This window comes from Arvicola amphibius, chromosome 15 (assembly GCF_903992535.2).
Source record: "Arvicola amphibius chromosome 15, mArvAmp1.2, whole genome shotgun sequence".
NCBI lineage: Eukaryota > Metazoa > Chordata > Mammalia > Rodentia > Cricetidae > Arvicola > Arvicola amphibius.
The window spans coordinates 34,798,331-34,826,078 of record NC_052061.1 but is presented as its reverse complement, the minus strand read 5'-3'; the positions used below and the strand labels follow the sequence as shown (position 1 = coordinate 34,826,078).

At 45.0% G+C, this 27,748-nt stretch overlaps 2 protein-coding genes across 2 annotated transcripts in view; one reads left to right on the top strand and one right to left on the bottom strand.

Annotated features, from left to right (window-relative positions):
• The window catches only part of Pdpr (pyruvate dehydrogenase phosphatase regulatory subunit), a 37,994-nt gene extending 30,606 nt beyond the window's left edge, over positions 1–7,388 (top strand). The window contains exon 18 of the mRNA XM_038312826.1: positions 1,920–7,388. Coding sequence (XP_038168754.1) covers positions 1,920–2,324 — 405 coding nt within the window. The 3' untranslated portion in view covers positions 2,325–7,388. The remainder of the gene's footprint in view (positions 1–1,919) is intronic.
• A 3,856-nt stretch (positions 7,389–11,244) lies between these two features.
• Glg1 (golgi glycoprotein 1) overlaps positions 11,245–27,748 on the bottom strand; it is a 94,465-nt gene continuing 77,961 nt past the window's right edge. The window contains exons 18-26 of the mRNA XM_038312932.1: positions 27,465–27,557; positions 25,213–25,350; positions 23,737–23,860; positions 22,398–22,540; positions 22,125–22,226; positions 21,168–21,275; positions 18,494–18,614; positions 17,683–17,789; positions 11,245–15,936 (exon numbers count right to left, since the gene is read on the bottom strand). Coding sequence (XP_038168860.1) covers positions 15,769–15,936; positions 17,683–17,789; positions 18,494–18,614; positions 21,168–21,275; positions 22,125–22,226; positions 22,398–22,540; positions 23,737–23,860; positions 25,213–25,350; positions 27,465–27,557 — 1,104 coding nt within the window. The 3' untranslated portion in view covers positions 11,245–15,768. The remainder of the gene's footprint in view (positions 15,937–17,682; positions 17,790–18,493; positions 18,615–21,167; positions 21,276–22,124; positions 22,227–22,397; positions 22,541–23,736; positions 23,861–25,212; positions 25,351–27,464; positions 27,558–27,748) is intronic.

Below are 27,748 nucleotides of genomic sequence, written 5' to 3'. Positions count from 1 at the left end.
GGAAAATCAGGAAAGACAGGGAAGTGCTGGCATCAGGTAAATCACAAGGAGGAGAGGAGACACTATGGGATGCTTATCTTCCCATGGAATACACTTGCTTACACATCTCACTGCCCAGAGGGTGAGGACACTGGCATAGGCTTTTGTAGTTGATTGTGATCGTTCATTAATGTACCACAAGTTAGTCATCTTACAGCCAGCTTTTATTCTTCAAATATATTTTTAACTTTTAATTATGTGTATGCATGTGTATCTGTGAGGTGTATGCATTTGAGTGCAGTTGCCAAAAGAGAGCGCTGGGTCCTCTACAAAAACCACATATTTTTAACTTGTGAGATCTCTCTCCAGCCCTAGGCATTATTATTATTTTTTAGAAAACTGTTGTTCAAGAGATTAATCTATGAATTCTTTCCCACCTCTGAACCTCATCCAGTGTCCTGCCCCCTTGGCTTCTCAGAAGCCAAGTTTGTTTCTGTTCTTTAGTGTAAGCATGGCACAAGTTTGCCAGTGTATGATTCCCCTCATACTTTTAACCTGGGTGGTGTTAAGTTTGCACCTTGCTTTATTCACAGCATTGTGTTTAAGCAGTTCCCTGTCAGTATACCTGTAGTTTGTTTTCTTTCTCTTCTGAGACAGGGTCTCACTGTGTAGTCCTGACTGGTCTGGAACTTCCTGTGTAGACCACCAGGCTGTCCTTGAACTCAGAGATCCACCCCAGCCTCTCTACCTCTCAAGTGCGCCATCATGCCCAGCTATTGTATTCCTTTGGCCACTGCATATAACTAGATGTAAAAAAGTACATACAATTTTTTTTTCTGCCGTGAAAGTGTTAATAACTTATTAAAATGACCTGTAAGTTTGTTCACCTGTATATATAAGTATAAACAGGGGGCTGGAGAGATGGCTTAAAGGTTAAGAGCACTGATTGTTCTTCCAGAGGTCCTGAGTTCAATTTCCAGCAACCACATGATGGCTCACAACCATCTGTAATGAAATCTAGTGCCCTCTTTTGGCCTGTAGGCATACATGCAGACAGAACACTGTATACAAAATAAATACATTTAAAAAAGTATAAACATTGATACATATAGATGCGTGGACTTTTAGTTGTAAATACACCAAGGTTACCTCTAACTTCGTGGAGTTGGTTCTTTGCTGCTGCCTTTAAATGGTTTTGGGGCTCTAACTCAGGATTCTAGGTTTGTATGATAAGAGCCTTAACCTGCTGAGCCATCTTGACATTCCTCTAGCAAGTATTCTTGATTAATGTTTCAATATTCCTTTCTAATATCTTTTATTTCATGTAGGCTTGTGATTGAAATCTGTAAACGGAGACTGCTCATTCATTTCCTGGCCACCCAGACCTGACACAGAAGCTATATTAATTACAACACTGTTTGGCCAATAGCTTAGGCGAAATACTAGCTAGCTCTTACATCTTAAATTAACCCATTTCTATTAATCTGTGTATCACAATGAGGGCTGTGGCCTACTGGTAAGGTTCCAGATTCTTTCTCCTTTGGTAACCACATGGCCTCTGCCTGACTCTGCTTTCTTTCTCCCTGGATTCAGTTTAGTTTACCCACCTAGCTCTAGTCTGCCCTGTCATAGGCCAAAGCAGTTTTTTTTATTAACCAGTGGTAATAAAACATATTCACAGCATACAGAGGGGAATCCCATACCAGAGATCCATTCAAAGAAGCGTGCACTTTTGCTGTTACAAAAGTTCATCTGCTATTTCTGTTGTGGATGCAGATTTTCACAGTGCCTCAAGCATCATTTTCCAAAAGCTAGCAGGAATGAAGGATATATATGTGTGTGCATTTTTCCATTGCATGTACCCACTTGCTCCCCACCTTCACATGCCAAGAACTGTCACGGAGACTGGTATCTCAGGCTTTCTCCCCTTTTCTTTTTAGGGCATAGATTTCATCGGTCGAGATGCCCTGCTGCAGCAGAAGCAGAATGGGGTGTATAAACGCCTTGCTATGTTCATCCTGGATGACCACGACACAGACCTAGACATGTGGCCTTGGTGGGGAGAACCCATTTACCGGAATGGGAAGTATGCTGGCAAAACTACCAGCAGTGCCTATAGCTACACTCTTGAGCGCCATGTGTGCCTGGGCTATGTACACAATTTTTCTGAGCACAGTGGGGAAGAACAGGTGGTGACAACGGATTTCATCAACCGAGGAGAATATGAGATTGACATCGCAGGACTTCGGTTTCAGGCCAAGGCCAAGCTCTACCCTGTCACCTCCTTTTTCACTCACAAGCGCAGGAAGGATGATGTGGAGCTGAGTGACTTCCATGGGAAGTGATGCCAAGACTTTGTCCCTTCCTCCCATTCTCTCACCATGGGGAGCATCATTCTGGGAGCTTTTCCCTTCGTCCCTGTCTTCTTACTGAAGGTATCTTTGTCCCCTCTCTTTTCAGATTGACCTACTTTAAACATTTTCCTTGTAAGCCTTTTTTTGTCCTTCCATTTCCTTTTCATTTGCTGTTACCCCTCCTCATAATCCAGGCTCTTCTCATCCCTCCAGCAGGCCAGTCCCACAGTGGAAGGCAGGAGCCACTTGTGGAATTAAGGTGACAAACTGATTTTTAAATTCGTCTTAAGGCAAGTTGGTATTATTTCTTAGGGCAGAATCCAACTCCCCTGGGCTGGGGTTCTTAGAGTAATCTGCTAATTTTGGTAGATTACTGTGTCTGCTGTAGTCCTGGGAATAGTTTATATTTTAAGAGGCAGATGATTCTATTCCACTGTGTTGTAGGGTACCACCTGATACCTCTTAACCATCTACCTCACTGATGAGAGGGATTGCATGGACACTGCCTGCTCTGCGGAAGGGACAAGTAGTTAACCTGGTCCCCAGCCCTCCAACTTTTTCTTATATGTTTAGGTCAGGGCCACCTGTCTGCAATATTATTTCTGCTATTTTGTATGAGGTTGTTTGTTTTTTAGCTGAGTAAACAAGTGTGCCAGTATTTGAAAAGAAAAACAAACAAAACAAAACCCATGTTGCTTTTTGTGTTGCTTTTCCCAGCAGGAGCAGTGTGAACTCCAGTGCTGAGTTCCTACTACCAGAGAAGTGTCGCTTTTCTGTCAGCCACTCATAGGTCAGCTAGCTAGCCTTGATTTTCTTCAGATGGCTTCTAGCCTCACCTGTGCCTTGTGTAGTCTGCCTGTGACCTCAACATTCATTCCCATCCCTTTAGAAGAGAGATGATTGTGTGGGTTGTCTTGGGTGAGTAAACCATGCTGTTCATACTGCGTTCAAGAGAGCCACCAGAGCCTCAGGCTTCCCACCGCTGGCATGAACAAAGCCACGTACAGATGGCCATTGAGAGCTGTAAGTTCAGTGCCGGCCCGAGGCTGCTTTCCACCTCTTCTTTCCCGACTCCCCACTCTGGCCCATAGAACCTCTGGAATGGAAAGTGCCTGGAGTACTCAACAAATGTGCACCACACGTTTCAAGGGTACTGCTGTTTTCTTTCTGTGATATGGTTTCTCATTAGAGGTCAGGTTGGCCTCTAATTTGCAGTGATCTTGCCTGAGTCTCCTGAGTACTAGGATTTCAGATGTGGGGACAGAATGTTTCCTGAAGGTGAAGCTTAGATGGCAGGCTGTGCTATATAACCAGCACTTAAATTTTCTTCTGTATACAAACTGACCTAGTCTGCACTTGAGAACCTTTAATTCGACTGTAGTTCTCAGTAACTTGGATACATTGGTTCTGCTAAATTTACATTACTAGAAACCTTTCATTTCATTAGAGCAGCTCAGAAATCTCAAGTGTGTTTCTTTGTCATTTCTGTGGAACCTGTTATCTACTCAGACTAGTTCTTTTTATACACTTCTTGCTATTTTCTCCAGCTAGGCCACTCCTATTTGGCTTCTGAGAAGATTTTAACTGACTTATTAAAGGGCACACGATTAGAATTTGGTGTGAGGGGAAATTGCTATTTTGGAGAAAATGTGTATAACTCCGCTAGAAAGCTGAGCAAAGCAGCAGCAGCAGCAGCGAGCTGTGGAGATCAAGAGCAGGCCCTTGGCTGACCTGTGAGGATGAAAGTCGAGACGCGTGACTCCAGGGACCTGTGCTCTTTGAGATGTGCTTGTAAGGCTGCACAGTCTGAATGAAAGCTGACTTCAAACTGAATACACATTTTGAGCAAACTTGCCCTTTTAACTTTTGGAAGTGTTCCTAATTGGGGCAGGGGGCCTTCCAAAACAGTAATAGTTTAAAATTGGGTGTCACCACCAAATGTCATCAAAAGTATTTTCAGCATAGACTGATTTCTTCTCTGTACTTCTTAATCTCTAGTTAATTAACTGTCCTTTCCTTTCTAAGTAGGAAGGGAAGTGCTATATTTAAAATTTTATAGCAACTTTTGGGCTGGAGAGAGGCTCAGAGGTTAAGAGCACTGGCTGCTCTTCCAGAGGTCCCAAGTTCAATTCCCAGCAACCACATGGTGGCTCACAACCGTCTGTATGAAATCTGGTGCCCTCTTCTGGCCTGCAGGAGTATGTGCAGATAGAACACTGTATGCATAATCAGTTGATCTTTTAAAAAATTATAAATAAGATTATATAGCACCTTTTTTAGTAAGTGCTCAGCTAGAAGTCCTGGCTGTTGCTGATATCAACTTTTGAGCTTACAGACAGTGCTTGTCTTTCTAGGAAGGCATGAAACGGCCTGAGAGTGGGGCACACAGGGCTGTTTTGAAATGCCTTCTCAGGGGAGGGTCATGGTCCTGTTCCTTCAACTGGGATTAACTTGGATTTTGAGTTGCCACTTGTTTACTGTGTACCCCAAAACAAACTTATATTTGGCACTTAGAATTTCTCTTGGCCATTCAAAAATAAGTAATTGCAAATCTGACACCCCCCCCCCCATTTTGCCCTCATATAAGTGCTTTAAATAGACTGTTCTCTTCTACTAAGCCTGCAGCTTTTCCTATGCTTGGTGTCATAAGCACCTAGACAGTCAAGGGGACCATTTAACCTGAAACACCTGATCCCCTCCCCCCAGTGTTGATAGTGCATTCTGGGCTCCTCAGGAGTAAATACAGGTTGTCAACAGAAATGCTGGTCTAGAGCAGTGGCACTCAACCCGTGAACTACAGTCCCATTGGGGTCGCCTAAGACCATCAGAAAACATTTATATTGCAATTCATAACAGTAACAAAATTATATTTATGAAGTGGCATTGAAAACAATCTTATGGTTGGGGTCACCACGACACGAGGAGCTGTATCAAATATTCACAGCATTGGGAAGGTTGAGAACCACTGGTCTAGAGGCGTGATTGAAAATCCAGGAAGAACAATCGCTGTACATCCTAAGTTGTGTGACATTTTGTGACAGTACAGTTTGGGGAGCCGGTTAGCTTAAGGGAATGTAAACATTCCCTTAAGCTTTAGATGTCAGCTTTAGATGTCAGAGTCTCTGGAATAATCTGTTGTCACATCTACTTACCAGAGCTGAGGAGTTCCATGTTCTCTTCTTTGATTTATAGTAGCAATTAAATCTCTTTGAACAAGGTAACAAATTATATTGAAGTCCTAGGATTGGGAGTTTTCTGTGAGCCTTGAAATATCGTGAAGGTATTCTTTTCTCTTAGCTGTTCATTACACAAAGCCTGTTTCTCAGTACTTCCGTAGCCATCTGAAATATACTCAAGCTTGTAACAGTTCCCTTCCGTGACATAGGTACTGAAGGGACCAGGAAGAATGGCATAATTAGTCTTAATTGTGAGCATGCCCACTGACTTTAGTTCTTCCACGGGTCCCGGGACACAGGATCATTAACACAGCACTAAAGCCTAGCTTCAGTCTGGTCTCCAAGAGCCCATTTCTGTAGCAGTGGAGTGCAGCCCCTTGTTGGGAAGTACACTAGCTCTGGCCTGTCTCTCCTCTACGCCTAATGTGTTCCGGGCTGCTGTGTCCAAGAAAAGTAACCAGATACGAAAAACAAATTTATGAACTTTAGTATTCTACTGCTCTCCTTTTGGATCTGGTTGGCAGTGGCAGTATGAATTAACAGATAGCAGGAACTGCTAAAGGTTTGCTTTGTTTCACTGGAGACTCACAGCTTTGGTTTTCTGGTTGCTAGCATCTGAAAAGACCCTCACCATCCTTGGGGGGAATTGTATGCCTTCCAGTGTTGGCACTAGCCCCGGAAGCCTGTCATGGAAGAGCAGTTGCACCATCCCGTTTGCAAGGGCGGACTACAGATTTCGTCCATCTATCTCTTACTTCTTAGCCAAGGGTATCAGGTTCGTAACATTTAGGGCAGAGAAGAATGACTTGTCATTTTCCATTTTCTGCATCCCAACACCCCCACTTCACAATGTTGATAGATAAGTAGCATAGCATCAACACAGCACAGGTCCATCTCGTCCTTATGTCTGTAGACACAGAGTGAGCATCAGCCAGTGAGTAGGAGAGTCTGAGCTATAGCTGTGCCCTGTGCGCATGTCAGAAATGGTAAGCGAGCTGGGGCCTCTCTCCCTCTGCCTGCACTTCTTTTGGTCTCTTAGGTGCTGATCTGTAAGCCCCCATTTTCATGCAATATGGGGCTTTCTTCTGCAGTTCCTCAACAGTACCAACACACTGTTCTTCACAAGGATCGAGTGTTTCACACATCTTTGTCTTTTCTTAGTATGTTAAACTTCAGCATTTTTTCTAAGACTTCTGACCTCTCTAAGCAGTTGTCTACATCTGAATAATTATATTTTTCCTCATATTTGATTCACCTGTTTTTATTCTTTGCAGACATCTACCTCCTTGTCTGTGAGGGACAGATTACAAGAGGAGGGGGAGTTATCTTTATCATGTTTCAAAAGATCTATTCCAGGATTTCCTTTGCACACTAAGAGCTGAAGCTTGCTTGGAATACTCCTCTCAGCCTAGGTCTAGTGCCTTACTCTCTAGAGTCCAGTAGTGGACTGGGGTAGGAAGGAAGAATGTTTGGTCTGGGTTCTCATCACCCCATGTCAGCCTCCTTCCTCAGCATAGTCTGGGGTAAGGTGAAAAGTGCGTAGCTCATCTCACTGAAAGCTTCTCTAAGTTCACACTTAACTCCGGTCAATGCTTAAGACATAAACATCATTGTAATTACCATAAGGTTCTGTACATTTGCATGTAGTGTGGCTCCGCTCGGCTCCCTTCTGTCCCTGTGTGGTGTCAGTGTGGTCCTGAGGATGCTCTGGATATCGGAGTAAATAAGACCTTTTCCCAAGAGCAGATTCAGCTGACTCTGGACACATAGGGTGGGTAACTGTGCATTTCATGGCCAGAATTATTTCTGGATGGCTGGATTTGAGATTTTCTTTTCATGAATTAGGAATATAAATGAATAAAAATGTTTTCATTAACTATTGCTGTGTCCATTTGTGAAATGTCCTTTAACTTGGTTACAACATGGTGTTTGCTTGCCTTCTCAGGCTAACACGGTTCATAAAACCATTTACATCTGTGATGCTAGGGATTTAGAACATAACCCACTACCACATACGTGTAAGCAAACCCATGTTCATGTAAAAGAGGGACAGAGGGCACTAGCCAGCTGTAGAGATGGCCAATATCAAAATTCTAAAATGATGTAGGTAAACCTAAATGTGTCCAGGCTTCCAAAATTTCTCTGTATGGAGTAGGTGACTGAAGTGAGGGCAGAAGTAGACGCGTCACTTGCTGTCCCCCTCCCCTCCCCACTATTGGTTCTCCATTTTAAGTTCCAGAAACCTTGCATGACTGATGATGTCAAGATTTGTCCTCAGTGGTTTCTCAGAACAGTGGTAAACTTGGGTACACACAAGAGGATTGCTTATAGAGACAGCTCTGAGATTAAGAGCGCTTACTATAAAAAGGCCTAACATCAGTGTAGCCATGACAGGCTGCAGACCAACAGTACTGAGACTGGGCAATAACCAGGAAAAGCCAGACTGTACCCTGCAGGGGGCCAATCAGAATTGAGACAAGTACTACTAGATGCTCCAGAACATTAAGGATAGTTTATCTAACTTGTTTATAGGTTACCAATTTCCTTGCAGTAATGCCAGTACCAATCCCTGTGACAAGGGTCAAACTTCACCCATCCTGCTTAATCAGTTCAACCCTCACCTGGATCCAGAATTCCCCTACCGCCCCATCCTTTACTCCTTAAAATCCTGCCTTAGCTGAGCTTAATACTCTTCCTAATCCAACCTGTGAGAACAGGAGAGCTCAAGTTTAAGCTGACAGTGAAGGCTCTTTGCTTTTGCCTATGATTTCAGACTCCTGGTGGGCTCTGGGGGACTCATGATGCAGGCATAACAACTACTCTTATGTCATCATGTGTCTGCCTAGTACTCAAAGAGGCCAGAATGAGGGCATCAGATCCCCTGGGACTACAGTTACAAGCAGTTGTGAGTTTCTGTGTGAGTGCTGGGGACTGAACCGCTGTCCTCTGGAAGAGCAGCCATTGCTGTCAACCAATGAGCTATCTTTCCATCCCACACTTTCTGATCATGGAGAGGTCCCAGGTTCAGGTCCCAGCACCCACATGGCCTCTTACAACCCTCTGTAAATCCAGTTCCAAGGGATCCAGTAACTTCTGACCTCTGCAGACACCAGGCACGCACAGGGTACACATACACGCAGAGAAAATACTCATGCCTTATGCCCACCATCCCTCCCCCACGTTTTGCTTTTTCAAGACCGGGTTTCTCTATAGCCCTGGCTGTCCTCAGACTCAGAGATTCACCTGCCTCTGCCTCCTGAGCACTGGGATTAAAGGTGTGCTCCACTAATGCCCAACTCTATCCTTTATTTTTGTGTGGATGCTGTGTGGAGGTCAGAAAACAGCAACAGACCTAAAGCGGCTATGTGCACATGATAGGTTGGGGCTAGATACATTACCTGAATAGCAATTTCCTCCAAAGTCCTGAGGCTCCGTAAGGGTCAGCATGTTCCAAACCAGGCAGTGGAGGCTCCTACCTCCCCAAGGATATATTAGCAGTAAGGCTACTGAAGAGACACTCCAACCTGTCCAAGTGCCTATAAGTTGTGTGCTGGGCCCACGCCTACATCTTGTTATATAGGAGTTTGAACTCTTGCTTCGCCCAGCCCACACCTCCCCTGTGCTGTGCTACTGCATTTGGTTTTGGATCCCTGATTTTTGACATGAATCGAGAGTTCCACCCCTGCCCCATTTATTCCCTTATCCTTTCCCTCCTTAAAGACAGGTCTCACCTGACAGTGGTGGCACACACTGTTAATTCCCAACACCTGGAAGACAGAGGCAGGTAGTGAGTTCAAGGTCAGCCTGGTCCACAGAGCGAGTTCATCAAGGACAACCAGGGCCACACAGAGAAACTCTGTCTTGAAAAAATAGTAGAAACAAAATCAAACCAAAAACAAACAAACAAAAGGGTCTCATACATCCCAGGCTGGGTTCTAGCTCCTTGGATGTAGCCAAGGATGACCTAGAGTTGTGGTTCTTAACCTTCCTAATGCTGTGACCCTTTAATACATACACTTCATGTTGTGGTGGCCCCCAACCATAAAATTATTTTTGTTGCTACTACATAACTGATCTTTCTGTTACGAATTGTGAATATTTTTGGAGATAGAGGTCTACAGGGTCTAAAGGAGCCTCGACCCACAGGTTGTGAACCCCTGGTCTAGGCCTTTGGTTCCTGCTGCCTGTACCTCCTGAGAGCTGGGATTGTAGGTGTGTGACACTTGCTGTATGCACTGCTGGGAACCAACATCAGTGCTCCAACCATTTAAACCACATATTCAGTAAATGTATGAATTATGCTATGATCACAATAGTCTAGTTTTAGAACATTTCACCAGCCTGGTAATATTTCTGTGTGTCCCTTTAGGTTTGTCTGAACATTGTCCAGGTTGGTCTTAACAAATGGGCTGAAGTCAGCTTCCTATCTCAGCCTTTGGAGGAGCTGCAACTAGTATATTACTTAAAACATTATTTTTTGGGGCTGGGGAGATAGCTCAGTGGTTAAGAACACTTCTTTCCTGCCCTTCCCAAAGACACACGTTTGATGCTAGCATGCACATCCACATGACCTCTAACAACCATGTATAACTCTGGTTCTAGAGGGTGTGAGACCCTTTTCTGGCCTTGATTGCAAAAGCATGCAAGCAGGCAAAACAGTCACAGAGAAATATTATATTTAAAAACTACTCTTATTTATAAGTATTTTGTCAGAGGCTGGAGAGATGGCTCAGAGGTTAAGAGCATTGCCTGCTCTTCCAGAGGTCCTGAGTTCAATTCCCAGCAACCTCACGGTGGCTCACAACCATCTGTAATGGGGTCTGGTGCCCTCTTCTGGCCTGCAGGCATACACACAGACAGAATATTGTATACATAATAAATTAAAAAAATATTTTGTCTGTATGTATGCCTGTGTACTATGTACATGCCTGGTGCCCACCGAAGTCAAAAGAGAACATTGGATCCCGTGGACTGGAGTTGTAGCTGGTTATGAGCTGCCGTGTGGGTGCTGGGTATCAAGCTCAGGTCCTTGCTCTTAAGCAATGAGCCATTTCTCTAGCCTCAAATATTAAAAACAAACTGTAGAACAATGGTGTAGGTGCACAAATGTGGAGGTCAGAGGACAAGTTCTGAGTTCGTTTTCTGCTGTGTGGGTCCCAGGGATTGAACTCTAACGATGAGACCTGGAGGTAGGCCATCTAACTCAAACATCTTGCCAGCCCACACTTCTGTTTTTTTTTTATCTAAATTTTTTTATAAATGTTTTACCTGCATTTATGTATGTATGTGTACAATATGTGTGGTACCCAATGAGGTCAGATGTTGACTTCTCTGGAACTGAGCTAGAGATGGTTGTGAGCTGCCATGTGGGTGCTGGGGGTTGAACCCAGGTTCTGGAAGAATAGCCAGTGTTCTTAACTTCCTACCCCCTATTATTATTTATTTATTATGTATATACTGTTCTTCCTGCAGGCCAGAAGAGAGCACCAGATCTCATGGATGGTTGTAAGCCACCATGTCTCTCTCTGAGGCTCTGGTTGTTAGGGAACTCACTATGTAGACCAGGCTAGCCTTGAACTCACAGGTCTTTCCCCCAAATCCTGCAGTTTTACTTTTCTGGGCCCCAACAAGCCAGGATCCGAGAACGACCTCGGCAAGGCCTGTGTGCCTGAGTCTGCAGCAGTAGAGCAGGAGCTGGAGATTCTTCCTGGTCACTACAGACAAGATTCAACAAGTACAAACCTGCAAACTCTTTATTAAATTCTCCCATTTCATCTGTACAGAAAAAAAATGCACATTATGTTCAGAATCTCAGTAACATCTTGAAATTACACAGCATGAACATGTAAAAACAAGGAACCGCGGGGGTTTTATACATAGAAAGGAAATCCATTTACAAAAGAGGCTTGTTAATTGTACTTTTTGTTCAAAAAAAAAAAAAAAAAAAAAAAAACCAAAAAAAAAAACCCCAAAAAAATAAAAAGCAAAAACAGGTTAGAGGCCCGAGATCTGGCACAACACTCACCCACCGTGCATTCCGGCTTCCTGCAAGGACTGACCTGTGTGCTGGCAGTAAAGCCCGCTGCCACCCCCTGCGCTGCCACCAGGAAGCCCACTGCCACCCCATGCACTGCCACCAGGAAGCCCGCTGCCACCCACTGTGCTGCTAGGTGATCTGGGACCTGTTCTAGCTAAGGACTCCATGCTCTGAGGTTCTCATGTCAGTTTTGGGTTGGGAAAAGGTGAAACATGAGCTAGAGGCATGGTCAGCCCGTTTCCTCTCCTAGGAAGCTCTTCACTGTCCACTGTCTGGCGCTCAGTGCTCAAGTAGGGGTAAAGATGTCACAGAAGAACCCTGTCAGGATCCTGTCACTGCCTGCCTGTGTTTTAGGTGACAAACAGCCTGAGCCCTCCCCTCACCAGAAGTCAGAAGTCTCAATGTTTGCTCACTTTCAGGTTTAAACTTGGTTTGCAACTCTCTGTTGTCTGAGAACTGGGTAGCAAGAAGGGAAATTTGACGTTAAACTTGATGACCTTAAACAGGTCAAACTGGAGAGGCCAGGGAAAAGTGTGGCTGGACAGATGGCAAATCAAAGCTCCATGGAGGGAAGGGAGCCAGACAAGCAGGTACAGCCCTTTGAGAACCGAAACCAAGTAGGGCAGAGAAACCCAAAAGGGCATTCTGAGCTTTGTATTTCCAAATTCACAAGAAGCTGAAACACAAACTTCCAAGAGGCATGTAATTCAAAAAGCCACCACTTGAGTTGGGCGGTGGTGGTGCACACCTTTAATCTCAGCACTCAGGAAGCAGAGGCAGGTGGATCTCCGTAAGTTTGAGGCCAGCCTGGTCTACAAGAGTGAGTTCCAGGACAGGCTCCAAAGCTACAGAGAAACCCAGTCTTAAAAAGCCACCATTTTCTCTAAGTTCTGCAGGGGCCAGACTTATTTGGGCTGGACTTCTGCATGCAGCTATCATCCTTCTGAGATACTGAGCCCGGGGCAAGTGGAGAAAGTTTGTTTTTGTTTTGGGACAGGGGAAAGACTGGGAAGGGGAGGTACCTTTTCAGAAGAACCTGACACCAGCCAGGAGAAATGGCCCAAAGCCTCTAAGGGGGCATGGAGAGCTCTGGAACTCACACTGATCCACGAGTGAATGCTCTCTCAATAAGGCTGAGGGCACTGATCTCACAACCTAGCGTGTCCTCTGTCAGTTGACTTCAGGAGACAGGAAGACATAATGTTGGGTAGTAACTTTCTGTCAGTTCATCTGGGACAGTGGACCGACTCTTCCTACATTTCTGACCCCAGGCTGACCTGGATTCTCTTATCTAAGAGCAGGAGATGGCAGTCATGGTACCTGTAATGGGCTCTGTTACTGCTTGACCACTAAATGCCACCACTTCATCAGTGGCCCTGGAGTGCCCTTACCTATGGATGCACTGGCTCAGCATGCTGACTCGACCCACAGAACCAGGACTGGAAATGGTAGCCAGATGCTTTCTGGGAATAGAAAGACTTTCCCAGGATCAGACTTCTGACAGCAGCAACAGCAATCAAGGCCAGGGATGCACGCTGGTAAATAAATGTCTTTGTCCTGAGGTGTTCCTTCACTGGGAAAGCCCATCAGAGAGGACGGTTAGTTTGGTCCTCTCGGACTCACGGTCCACAGAAGCCCTGTCCAGGGCTCTGGTTCTCTGAAGCAGCAAAGGGAGCAGTGGAGCGCTAGCAGTCCCCAAGTCATGGGCTTGAGCCGGCAAACTAGACCACAGTGACCTGGCTGCTGAAGCCTTGGTCCAAACCCCCTGACTACTGGCTCAGACTTTGGCTCCCACCGTGGGGTCAGGACTCTTGACTAGCTCATGACTAGCTAATTTAAACCACAACTGACTTATGAGCAGGGGCTTGAGTGCCTAGAGCGCACGCTTCTATGCCCACAGCTACAGAATGGACAACACTGTGCCCTGTACACACAGATCAGGCCTACCACAAGGCCAGCAGGAAGAGCTACTCCAGGGAAGACCAACACTTCCTTGACTAAGCAATTCAAGACACTAATAGCTATCTTTTCTATTCTGACCATTTTTAATCACATTTATTTTTCTTTTCCAAGACAGGGTTTCCCTGGCTGTTCTAGAACTCACTCAGTAGACCAGGCTTGGCCTTGAACTCAGAGATCCTCCTGCCTTTGCCTCCAAAGTGCTGGGATTAAAGGCGTACACTACCACTGCCCGGCTAATGACAAACATTTTAAGAACCTAACTCATCCAACCTCCCAGTCTACAGGCAATGAGGATTCCTGTCAGTGCAGAAACAGAAACACACGACATGCTAGAAGCAGGCCCCTGCCCTAGCCTACTGGAGAACATCAATGTGACCCTGCATCACAAGGTCATCAGGGCTACTTTCAACAAGGTTTGCATTGGGTATCAGCCCAGTGTGACACTGAGAGAGACTCTTGGGGAGGGAGGAGCTTTAAGCCAGTGAGCAGGGATTTTAAGTTTCATCAAACTTAAGAATCCCGAGACAGCTGCTGAGAATCAGGAGACTCTTAAAGCAGTACTGAGGGGACCAGGTCTTAGCAAGCAGCTCCCTTGGTGACTTCTATAACCCTAAGCAGGGACATACAGCTGGCCTGGAACTCATTGCCACGAGAAAAGAAAACCACAGTATTCAAATGCATGTCGGTCGGGTCAGACCAGGAGTGACTGGAGCAGCTGATCTGTATCTGCCACAGCTCGCACTGAACGCACCTTAGGGAAGGCGGCACTCGGGTGTGGCAGCACTTGTAGGTCTAAATGGGAGCCAGGAGCGGAGAGGGCACTGCCAAGGGGCCTGGGTCGAGTGGACAGTTTTAGGCACATGATTTATAATACTTTGTGGACATCTAACAGGTTAATAAAATATATATTATATAAATATATCTCCTACTGTACATGCCGCCCTCTGTACAGCCCCGTGACCCCATGGCCAACTCAAAGGTGAATGCAATGCCTGGGCCTCCCTCTTAGGCCCTAGCCCTGTCATTTCCACACTGGAGGAATGGGGAAAGATGGCTGGGAACCTTGCTCCTGTAAAGCTCAGATTATGGAAAGTTGACAAATCACCAAAATATAACATTCAGCCAGTGCCTACTAGTATGGGTACACACAGCAAATGAGTGTAAGAGAAAGAAAGGAAGGAAAAAAACAATCGGAGGAAACCCTCATCTTTCAATGCCATCACCACGCTCCACCTCCCTGCATAGAGAGGCACAAAAAAGCTTGTCTGGGAAGTCAGTCAGGCTTCACTGCCAGTCACACGTTCGAGACCATGCTCAGTCTTTAGAAGCCACCATTTCCGGCCTGTACTATAGCCCCAAAGACGAAGTGCGTCTACCGCCTGTCCCTCCTTTCACGGCCCTCTCATCCTCGTCTCGGAAGTCCCACACCCAACCTAGTAACGACTTCCTGTTGAGGTAGGGCAACACCAGGCTCAAGTACAGGCCTTCGTGCAGATCAGCGGACATCCTGCTGCACAGACCTCTGCTCCCTCCCTAGTCCACTGGCCTTGCCTCTGCACTGAAGTGGGGAGACCACAGGAATGCCTGTCGCTATGGGGCTGTAGACAGCAGTGGCTCATCTGGGGTAGGAGATGGAAGGCATCACGCTGCAGCAGAGGCAAACAGGACCCAGGGCAGGCTGCTTAGTCTCCCCTCTACTTGGTGAAGTCCCCTGCCTTGATGTGGCTCAAAGTTGCTTCTAGGAGAGGAACCAGACATTTCAATGATCAGGCACCGGATATGCACACCTCCTCCGAGTCCTGCCGTCACCTGCTGCATTTCCGTGAAGGAAACAGCCCTACTGCTCGCGTCAAGACTGAAGGAGATGGGCTAATATATATACACACTTTTCCTTTCTTTAAATTTTGTCTTTTTTTGTTTGTTTCGTTTTTAAAAAACTCTGAGTTGCAGGTCAGGTGAGTCGGTTCTGGAAGTACTGGCAGGTCTGTTGGTATGACAGAATTGTCTACAGGCAGGTAAACCCTTCGCCAACAAAGGCTACCACCAAAGCAGCCAGCTGCCAATGCTGCCAACAGCAGCTGGGAGGAGGAGGACACGGCGGATGTGGCCAAGTCTGGATGGGAAGATGCAGTGGGCACCTGATGCTGCTCTACTGTGGGTGTTGGTGCCACCTCATAGAGGACGAAGTGAGAGGGTGCACTATACAGGAGGCTGTACAAACTGGGCCCTGGGCAGGTAGTTCCTTGGTGGCCAGGCGGCTCTACCTGTCCTTGAGCTCTCGTGTCACGCGCTTTGTGATCCGCCCACACATCAGGCCGATCAGGAACAATATGCAGATGCTCCCACTGATCACAGACAGGATGTAGTTCTTTGAGGGGGAAGTCATCACTTGCATGGCAAGATCAGAGAAGCCATCTGCTGGGGCCACCTGGAAGGAGACAGCAAAGTGACCCTCTGAGGAAGAGCTGGATAGGTAGCAGGTTATTATCTTATTTAGCCCCTGAATTCCTAGTTTAATATATAAAATATATAAATTAAATATTTTTAACTAATTTGTTTTTGAAACGGGATCACTCTACGTAGCCTTGGCTATCCCTGAACTCGGAGATCCATCTGCCTGTCTTCCAAGTGCTGGGATTAAAGATGTGTGCCATTATTCCTGACTTTTCTTTTTATTATTATTATTATTACTATTCTTATTTAGAGCATGTGCGTGTGTAAGATGTGAACATGTGGATGCACACGTGGCACTCAGAGGGCTACTCTGAGTCGGTACACTCCTCCCACCTTTAAAGAGGTACAGGGATTGAACTCAGGTCTTTAGGGTCCCACAGCAGGCCTTCTCCCCCGCTGAGCCACCTTGTGCACTCTAATTCAGATCTTTTAGCTCAAGGGGGAGAGGAAAGAAAACCAACACAACTATAACACATTTCTGGACCATAAAACTACAAGTGTCCCCTGCCCAAACTCAGATAGAGAGTCAAAGAGGTGCCATCGCCCTCACGTGCTACTAAAGCACTCACAGCCCCTGGTGCTGCGGGCTGCGTGCTGCGTGAGGTCTCTGCCTGCTCTTGCTGCTTCCAGCCCAGCAGGCATCTCGTTACGCCGAAGACTGCAGGCTGGGGCCCTTGTGACCATCAGAAGGCTACAGATATATTCATGCTCTTCACTGTGTTCGATTCCTTTTTAAAAAACAAGGCAAAAAGCTGAGACCATGCTTTATGCTTTTCTTTTCAGTTTTTTGTTTTGTTTTGTTTTCCAGACAAAGTTTCTGAATGTAGCTTTGGAGCCTGTCCTGGAACTCACACTGTAGACCAGGCTGGCCTGGAACTCACAGGGATCAAGTGCTGGGATTAAAGGCCTGCGCCACCATCGCCCAGCTTTCTTTTAACTTTTATTGTTGTTGCTAGAGGACGGTTCAGGCTGGCCTCACACTTGTGATGTGCTTGCCTTAACATCTAAACACTGGGATTACAGGCGTGCACCACGTTGTAAGTGTAATCATTGCGTTGTAAGTACTTGTTCACATCAAGAACACTATGTAATCACGGCTCAGAAAATCAGGACCAAAAAGTTCCCTAAGTGCACACAAACTGTTATCATCCTGGAGTCCAGCTCCCATGTTCATGACATATATTTAAGATTAACGGAATTTTCTAGCACACAATAAGCAGTAAGTCTCTCTGAGTCACAACCACACTTGAACAGCTGAAAGGAGAGGGAAACAGTAGGGGAAGACGACTCAGTGTTGGCTGTTCTACCTAACCGGGGTCCACAAGTGATAACCTTTCAGTGCTGAACTGTGGGAAACAGTACCAAGAGTACTGGTCAGACAGAGCTCTGCAGACCTAGCTAGCCTGCAGCAAGGGAGATGGTAGCTCTGGATTTAAGAACAGTCATGTTTTAGAGACTTAAAATTGTTTTTCTAGACAGGGTTTCTTTGTGTAGTTCTGATTATCCTCAAACTCACGCTATAGACCAGGCTGGCCTCGAACTCAAGAGATCTGCCCACCTTTGCCTCCTGAGTGCTGGGATTAAAGGTGTGCGCCGTTGCCTGGCCTCATTTTGGACTCTACCTACTGTTAGATTTCTATCAAAGGTAAGACAGCGATGCACACCACAAAGATGCAAACTGGCAGAAGAGGCTGCCATGTCGGGCTTTCTTGCTCTTTACCTTGGCGGCATAACTCCACATTTCAATTCGGTCATTGAGGCGCTTTTTGCACTCTGGCTGTAACCTCACCCGCTTATCTTCCAAGGCCTCCATTAGGCAGGACATCTCTGTGGAAGCAAATGTAAGAAGTTTGCAACTGTATAGAAACAATTCTGTAATTTCAGGGAGAAGATTCCCAAGCACCTCAGAACTCAGCTCATCAGGACTAATAAAGTCAAATTCTTTCTGGGAACCTTGCTCAAGATCCCACTGGTGAGGAGTGTGACTTCCAGTGTCAGTTGCCCACAACCTCTTCACACCTCTTATTTTCACTGGGTGTCCCTGGTTTCAGACACCAAGAAGCTGCCATTGTCCCATTATAGACTCAGGATGCTCAGTGCAGGAAAGAGGACATGGTCGTGACTTAACTTTTTTTTTGAGACAGGATCTCTCTGTGTAGCCCTGACTGTCTAGGAAATCTCTATATAGACTAGTCTGGCCTTGAACTCAAAGACATCTGCCTGTCTCTGGTTCCCAAGTACTGGGATTAAAGGTGCACACCACTATGCTTAGCTGTAACTGAATTTTTGATTCCCTAAATAAATAACTCAAGTTTCTCTTTTCACTAAATCTTTGGCTCTGGCTATTTCAAACCTGCACAATTAGACCCAAATTCACTGCCACCAAGGCCTAGCTTACCATCTAGCAGACATCAAGGAGAGGCTGTCTATGGCTGGGCTACAGACACAGTCAGAGTAGCTGTAGGTTACTCAAAGGCAGCGTTCAAGTACAAAGGAGTTCAGACAGGGACAGAGCAATAAATATTACTTACGACGCCCTCGGCCAGGGGTGATGGCTGCACAGTGGTGTTTAATGTCCAAGGCACATGCTGTGTGAAGAACTGGGTCCACAAAAATGTCTGCTTTGCTCTCCTTCAACATGTTTAACACTTCCTGAAAAGAGAAGATCATTGTGGAAAGAGCTGTATAGAGGAAACTTATCCAATCTGCTGGCTGTAATACTCTACAGAACATGCAAACAAACAGGCCAAAGGGGGAAGGTGAAATACAAAGTACCCTGGCACAGGCGGCTGGTAATGTGGCCATGTATGCACAGAAGGCAGACTTCTGGAACCCAGTTTACCTTGCTAAGTCCCTCTGAGGAACACAGCAGGAGCTATGTACAAGAGTGGATGATCAGGCAGGAGTTCTTGGCATTTGGTATGCCTCCTTATTTTAAAATACCCACATGTTGGTATTTTTATTGATATAATACTTCTGTTACTTTAGGAAAAATAAACAATGTGAAATTCAAAAATCTGACTGATGATTGAGAACTTTTACAGCCTATTAGTCTAACCTTCAAATGCCACTTCTCAATCAAGAGGCTAGGGAAACGGCTCAGTGGTAAGAGCACTTGCTGCTCTTCCAGAGGACCTGGGTTCCAGCAGCCAATGCCTCTGGCTTCCTGCACATACCCACATGCAGACAACACATAATTAAAAAAAAAAAATCTTAATTTCTGAACCAAATAAAGGTATGTTTTGTTTATAAAATGTTCTACTTTACATATATATATGTCCTCAAAAAAGATTTATCTTCATTGACTTTATGTGCACGTGTGTGGGTGTGTGAACATGACACGGTTATCTGTGAGGCCAGAGGGCACAGGGTCCCCTGAAGCTGGACTTACAGGTGGTTGTGAGCTGCCTGACACAGCTGCTAGGAAAAGGACTGCAGGAAGGAAAGCAAGTGCTCCTAACCACTCGACCATTCCTCAGCCCCATTTCTGTCCTTTTGAATTATCTGAGTTTAAAGACGTTCTGAGCAAGAAGGATATAAACACAGTACAACTAAATTCAATTCCACAGGTACTTTATTTATGCACAGTGCAATTACAGGAAGCAAAGACAGACCACAAATGTTTATCTCTTCTCTTAGAGATTCCCACCTGCCTCTGCCTCGTAAGTAATGGAATTAAAAGTGTGAGCCACCACGCCCAGCTGACTTTTTTAAAATTGTGCTTTGCCATGAGTGTTGGGTCCCCTGAAACTAGACTTACAGACAGTTGTGAGTCTGCCATATAGGAGCTGGAAATTGAACCCGGGTCCTCTGGTAGAGCAGTTAGTGCTTCCCTACCCAAAGATTTATTTATTTAGCATGTATTGTATTCTGCCTGCATGTGTCCCTGAAAGCCAGAACAGGGCACCAGATCTCAATCAAGGTGGTTGTGAGTCACCATGTGGTTGCTGAGCTGGGAACTGAACTCAGGACCTCCAGAAGAAGCAGTCAGTGCTCTTAACCTCTGAGCCATCTCTCCAGCCCCAGAGATTAAAATTATTATTATGTTTGTTTATTTTGTGTTTATGTTTGCAGAAGTCAGAAGAAAACTTTGAGTCTGTTCTTTCTTCCACCACATGGGTTCTGGGACCAAGCTGTCAGACTTGGTGGCAAGTGTTTTTCCTTTACTTTTTCTCCTGTGATGGTGGGGGCTGATTGTAGGAACAGGCAAGCACTCTACTACTGAACTACACCAAACCTCAGAAATGAGTTCTTAATAAAAATTAGTTTGTTTTCAACAGAAAGTTCTTTAAGACAACAACAACAAAACCTAAAAAACTTCTCAAAGCCCAAATATTGTTTAAAAATTCGGTTTAGTCATACAGGTTCAGGGCTGGAGAGATGACTCAGAGGTTAAGAGCACTGGCTGCTCTTCCAGAGGTCCTGAGTTCAATTCCCAGCAACCACATGGTGGCTCACAACCATCTGTAATGAGATCTGGTGCCCTCTTCTGGCCTGCAAGAATACATGCAAGCAGAATGTTACATACATAATAAAGAAATCTTAAAAAAAAGAAAGTCATACAGGTTCATTTGTAATCAAGAAAATGTATGGAGTAGGTTCTTTTTTTATATACTTGGGTCTCCCTAATCAACTTTGGCTGTCCTGGCTGCAGACCAGGCTGGCCTAAAATTCAGAGATTCACCTGCCTCTGCCTCCCCAAGTGCTGGGAATAAATATGTGCACCACAAGCTTAGGTTTGGTCTTTAACTACCTCTTACCATTTCTCGAAATGTGGCTTTGAACACTTTTAGCAGAGGAGAAAGATACACCCACATCTCCCTTTTCTCTTCTTCCTTTTAATGCTATAATACCAACTCCTTAGTCATCAAATATAAGCTGGGCATGGTGGTGCATGTCTTTAATGCCAGGACTCAGGAGGCAGGTGGATCTCTGAGTTCAAGGCTAGCCTGGTCTACATAGTGAGTCCAGAACAGTCAGGGCTACAAAGAGAAACCCCGTCTAGAAAAATCAGGGGAAAAAGTATTCAAATAGAAAATATAAGCCTTCTTACCTAGCATTCTATGCTGTTACCTCTTTTCAAAATGTAATATGGTCCTTGACCACTCATTAATCGATGGTTCTCTTCCAATAAATAACAGAAGGAAATCAAAAGGAAAAAGAGAAAAGAAGGCAGGAGATAGGCAAGGATGAGGGCGTGCCTACCTTCTTACACAGCTCTGTTTTGATCTTGAGCAGGTTAACCTTGAGGCATTCTTCCACTTGGCCTGTTTGCTCCTGGGCTGCTGCTTCTTCAGCACACAGGTTGGCAATCTGCTCAGGAGACAAGAAAACAGGGCCACCCTACTGAGAACTGGCTTCCAGAAAAGATCAACCCTGTCCAATCAGCCCAGAATACTTGGTGCCTGTTGCTGACTCTGAATAGGTCTACTCCTCAGGTGCAGTGAGAATCAGTGTGGATTATCTCAGTCGTGTCCAGGCTTCTGGAGCAGCTTCCTACTGAAGTGTGCACTCCTTGCATCTGCACTCAGCCACAGACGCCAAGCTCTGATCTCTTTCACAGTTCAGAGGCCGTCGCTTTTGAAAGAGGCACACTGTTCCGGGACTTGTCATGAAGGAAGGCTACTCCACAGGAGAAAGGGTCAAATACCCAAGGAAAATACTAAAAAGAAGCACTTAACACCTGGCTCTGGTTTACAACTTGGCATCCACTGCATGTGACATGCACCCTCCGACTTCCCAAACATGATCTCCAGAGAAGAGAGTAAACACTTCTTTGGACAGTTTTAAGAGTTTACGCAGGGCTCCTCAAGTGGCCTTTTCTAGCCAGGAAGACCAATAATTTCCAAGAACAGGCACTTAGTCATCAGGAGAGCACTTCTACTTTTCTGGCAAGTCTTGAGGGGTTCTGAATGGCCATCCAGAATAATAAGGGAGGACCGCACTACGTGTAGAAGCAACAAAATACTCTTATTTAACAGACAAATGTGGACGCAATACTGTAGAGTAGCAAACTAATGCCAGTCCAGCTCAGTGTTACACAGAAGCTGCAAGTCTTACCCAGAAGATGGGCCTGTAAGGAGCCACAGTCAGGAAGGAAGTACAGAAGAGTTTTCTCCAGTCACCTCTTCTGGGAAGCCCACCCTTGCACACATGGCTTACCTCATCTGAGCAGTGCAGCTGGAGCTGAGGGTCCAGACGGTAATCTAGAGCGGACTCCTGGATGATGATGCGGATCTGGTCCTCACAGTCTGAAGACAGGCGCTGGAGATGACAAAGGGAGAACACATTGGCGCCCGAGAGCGTCAGTTATATGAGCCCTCACAACCCAGCTTAGAGGAAGGCAAAAAAGGTCTTAGGACAGCAGGAAAATGCCAGTGATGGCCATGGAGAAAATGCTCATCTCCAGCTCTGTAGAGAGCCCAGTCAGTGTACCTGGTCAGCGTATCTCAGCTTGAGGCATGAGATGACTTGACCTTCCAGCTCCGAATCATCCTTTGCCTTGGTCAGGATACCATGACAGAATTTAGGAATGTCAGCTTTGCAGGCTTTTCTTAGCACGGGGTTTAAGCGGTAATCTAGAGTAAAAACATATCAGTATATGGTAAGATGGTTCACCTATGAATTTTCACAAATTTTTGAAAATTCACCTTTCGAAAGGGGACATATTATATCAATAGTTCTGACATTTCGTTTGTATTTTAATAAATAGCAGAGAGTAAAACAGCCCCACTGGTCAGCCTTACAGACTGGGCAGTGGTGACACACACCAGTGTCCTAGTAGCCACACTAGTTTGCCATAGAAACTGGGCAGTAGTGATGAACGCCCTTAATCCCAAAACTAGAGAGGATGAGAGGAGACAACTTTCACACACAGTCTCATTCTGAGATTCTGGAGGCAGAATCACCATTTCTGACTGAGGTAGAGGTAAGAACCAGTGACTGGCTGCTTTGCTTTTCTGACCTTCAGGTTGAACCCCAATATCTGTCTCTGGGTTTTTAATTAATAATGATATAAATAGTCATGACTATGAACACCAATCTGTTACGTTAATAAATGGTAGATGAGTTATCATGCCAGGACTAGTGTTGTTTTTAAAGAACGGGAGGCCTTCTTGAAGTTCAAGGAACATATCTGTTTACAGTAGGGAAGACATGGTGGCAGGCCTTCTTGCTACATTTTTTGAGACATGGATTTCACAATCCTCCTGCCTCAACTCTCAAGTGCAGGGGTTAACTGTGTACACCTATCTTTTCACTGTTGCTAATCAGCAATGCAACTCAGTTCAAGAGCATATCACTGCTTCTCAGGTCCTTCCTTTCTGCAGCAGCTCTGCAGGGCTTTCTGGTCCAACATTAAAGCAGACAAAACCTTGCCCATAACAGATAATTTTGAAGGTGCCATGAAAGAAATAACATTTTAGTCCGCTAAGCTACAAGCTTTCCTAGTCAAGAGCTGAAATTTCCCTTCTGAAAACAACTGGCCATGCTCATGAAGTTTGAGTAAACCTGTAGAATTCCCTTTCCTGGGAACCCTGTGCTGACCCCACCTGTATGACTTTCAAGAGCAGCTGTCCAGATCTTCAGCGCTCTTCCCTGACCTTTGTTCTAATTTCCTGGGTAGGCTTCAAGGGAGGAGGGGTACACAGGTCATAAGCAGGCTCGACTCCTCTCTTCAAATCCATGAGCTACATGGCACCCATAGGTAACATGTCTGGCCAGGTCCACGTGGGCTACACTCCGTGGGACCAGGAGAGTGGAGCCAGGATGGTACCTGTGTTCTGGGTGATCTGGCGCTTGGTTATCATCTGTTTGCATTTGGGATCCATCAATTCACTGTTTTTATTTTGCTTCAAGCACTGTAACATGGTTTTGGAATCTGCTTCTGGACAGAACCGCTGCAAAGAAAACAAAATTATATGAAAAAAGCTATCCCAAACTAGCAACTAATCTATCTGTGATTGCTTTTACATCTACCTGGGAATTCATGAAAACGTGAAAGTTACAGACAAAGGCATCAGTAGGTGCCCAGACTCAGGGTCCCTTGTTTACTTTTTTCCCTATAGCCAACATTTTCCGCATTTCTCCCTACGAACACTGGTTACATTCTGCATGGGTTTAGCAGGTTACTATGGCTAAGTCACAGTAGAGGCCACCTCGCAAGTGCAGTTACTGTGTAAGTACGAATGTAACACTAGACCAGGTGCTATCCAGTCCTCAAGCCTTACCTACCCAACCACAGTGTCAGAAGTTAGGAAATAACAACTATTAATCCACGTGAACAGGGATCTGGGGTAAGGAGCCACGTGGTTTAAGTACAGGGGCTGAAATCTACCAAGCATGTGAGGTTGGTTCCTACAGTCTACTACAGTCCTTAAACAAGAGCTCAGGTTTGTCTGGTAACAAACCCCATCTCTATTTGTTAACCTGCGTGTCTGCATCACAGTGTCTCAGACTCTGCTAGGACACTTCAGCACCAAGTTTCCCTTGCTTGTTTTAGGGTTCATGTTCTCCCTCCCTCCCTTTCCCCCTTTCTTTGGTACATGCATGCACACAATACCAATAAATAAGCATTACGTCCTCACAGACGTTTATTGATAGATCAGCACTGCATATTAAAGGGAGGCTGAAGCGCACTGTTTTATTAAAGCTTCTTTGTATATACAGACAGGTTCACTTGAAGAAAAAGAATGTGCGAATGGAAGCAAACACATTTTGCATGGCTAGAAATGGCTCAGTGATTAAGAGCACTTGCTGTTCTTTCAGAGGACCTGGGTTTGGTTCCCAGTACCCATGTGCCATCTTACTAGAGTTCTAGGAAACCCAATGCCCTCTTTGTCCTCAGTGGTCTCAGGCATGCATATGCTGCCCATTCATACATGCAAGTGAAAGACTTATACACATAAAATAAAATTTAAAAAATCTTGAAAAGAAAGAAGCATTTTGAGTGTGGAGAGGTCTGTGGCAACTCTGGACTGCGGCTTTCTCGGCACACCCATCCTGGCCACCTATTAGCTCAGCTCTGTGGTTTTCCAACTCGAACAGCATCCACAATGCCTGGAGGGCTTATGGACACTGTCCGCTCCATACCAGAGATTCTGGAGGCTCAAACAGCCACAAACTGGCAGGTGAAGGCAATGCTGTTGTACAGACCACAGCTGGGGAAATCACCATGCTAGCCATGTTTAATAGGCTACAATGGAAAGGGGTTCATGCTGTTACAGTCACTGGGGTCACACTTGTTCCTTACCTTAATCATCTGCTTGCAGACTCGCATGAGCGTATAGTCTAGTTCTGGGTCCATCATCTCTGTCTCCTGAAGCTTGAACACTTTCTGGTGGCAGCGGGTACTCAGCTGCTTCTTGTTTTCCTTCAGACATTCAATAATCTATGATGTTGAGAGTCATGGTTGAGTTAGGAAACATATGAGGGTTGAAACTCAGCTATTTTGACTGTAACACCTAATTCAATGAATGACACTGTTTTTCTATTCCCAGGATCTTTTGTTTCTAATTTCAGGCAATAGGAGTAAGGACTTTCTCATTAAGGAGAATTATATTCATGGATTTATAACCTGAGAGCCAACAGTGGACCAAATGACAAAAATTCAGGGTGATCAGCAGGCTGTACTGGAATCTAAAAAGGAAATTCATTTAGGTTTTCTAGTTTCTTCTACTTTGTTCAGCCATCCCTTGTTAGGATTCCTCTTGGAGCACACATTTCACTGACTACTCTGACTAGACAGCAGCTAGTCTTCTAGAGATTCAATTAAAATCAACTTATATTTTATAAAAATAGTATTAGATGCTAAGTATGAATTGGACCCAATCCTCCATGACAAATAACATCTCAGAGGGCAAACTATGAAAAACTATGACAGAAAAGGTTGAGTGTCAATATAAAAAGTATCACAGGACAGTCTATACTGAATGCTGAGGTAGGTATATATTGAAGCAACCTACTCACTATTCTAAATCTTAGATATAAAATACATAATCTGCCAGGGCTCTCGCATGAAGCCATGACATCTCTCTGAAGGACTTAAGGACAACCAGGAACCACCAACTAGATAAAACACACTGATACCTTAAGAAGTGAAACATAAACAAAGGACTCAAACCTGAGGGGGAAAGCTAATAGGTCAAAGAAAAAATGCAAAAATATATGCAATGTCTTTGGAACAATATAGAAGAACATGATAAAGAATCTAGACCAGGTAGTTATGAAAAGCAAGCAAGCAAAGATCTAGGAAATGAAAAGCCCAAACAGTGGTACAGCACATTCCTATCCAAACAATTAAAATGAGAAGGATTTAAAAATAAAAGAAAGAAAAGAAAGAAAGAGAACTGACAACAGATCAGTATGCTGGGCAACAGAAGATGAGCAATTACCTCAAATGCAACACAGAGACAGAGTAACCAAGGCTGGAAAGCATTAAGATAAAGGTGAAAAAACACTGGGGAGAGACCTGGGTATACCACCTGTCCATGGAATTCCAGGAAAAAGGAAAAGCAGAGCAGTATTAGAGGAAGACCCTGTCTGGTCTCATTCCCACTGAAATTATAGATCAAACAGAACAAATCTAAAAGAAAGATTAACTACAGAGAGAGAGAGAGAGAGAGAGAGGGGGGGGGGAGGATTCAGACTGTGCACTGGCAACTGCAGAGACAAAACAGAAAAAAGAAAGCATCTTAAAGGCTAAAGCACCAAAGCAAAGTCCTAGGCAGCTGAGAGAGCAGACATTTAAAAAAAAAATTCATGAAGTTGGGCACTGGTGGCGCATGCCTTTAATCCCAGTCAGCACTCAGGAGGCAGAGGTAGATGGATCTCTGAGTTCGAGGCCAACCTGGTCTACAGAGCCATTTCCAGAACAGTCAGGGCTACACAGAGAAACTCTGTCTCAAAAAAACAGAACAAGACAACAGCAGCAGCAACAAAACAAAAAAAGAGAAGACAAAAAAAGAAGGAAGGAAGAAAGGGAGGGAAGGGAAGGGAAGGAAGGGACGGACAGACGGATGGACAAACGAACTGTTCAGTGTAGCATGGGGTAAATATCGGATGTGGGGTTACTGGAGACGCTATAGAGAAGAAATATCCAAACGAATACCAGGAACTTACTGGGTAGACAAGGCAAGGCAGAGAGGATATAGAGGAGTTGCATGGCAGAAGTTGGGAAAAGCAATCTAGAACTGCCCAGTAGGATAATTAAGCTGATTAGATGTGGCAGTCCTTGTCTCACTAGAGAGAAACTGACTGCAACAACGATTGCTTAACTTGACTTCTGATATCTTAAAAACAAAAGTGAGCCTTTAATCCTAGATCCTTGCACTCGGGAGGCAGAGGCAGGCGGATCTCTTCCAGTTCGAGGCCAGCTTGGTCTACAAAGTGAGTTCCAGGATAGCCAAGGCTACACAGAGAAACTTTGTCTCAAAACTAAACACACACACACACACACACACACACACACACACACTACACACATACACAGAAGTGAAGGGTCACCTGAGCATTTCCATACTGTACTGTAGAACAGTAACTCTTGATGTCACTCTTGCAGGCTTCATACAGATCTGGTTCCAAACGAATGTCCTCCGTCTGCATGAATGAGCCAATGTGGGAAGGGAGGTGATTTTAAGTTAGAGATGTCAATGTATTTCTTAAAAGATTTACTTTTATTATTTTAAATTATATGTAGTTAGTTATGCATGCCTGGATGTGGGTATGGGCACACGAATGTAGGTAGCTGAGAAGGTCAGAGGTGTCAAGATGCCATGCATCTGGAATTA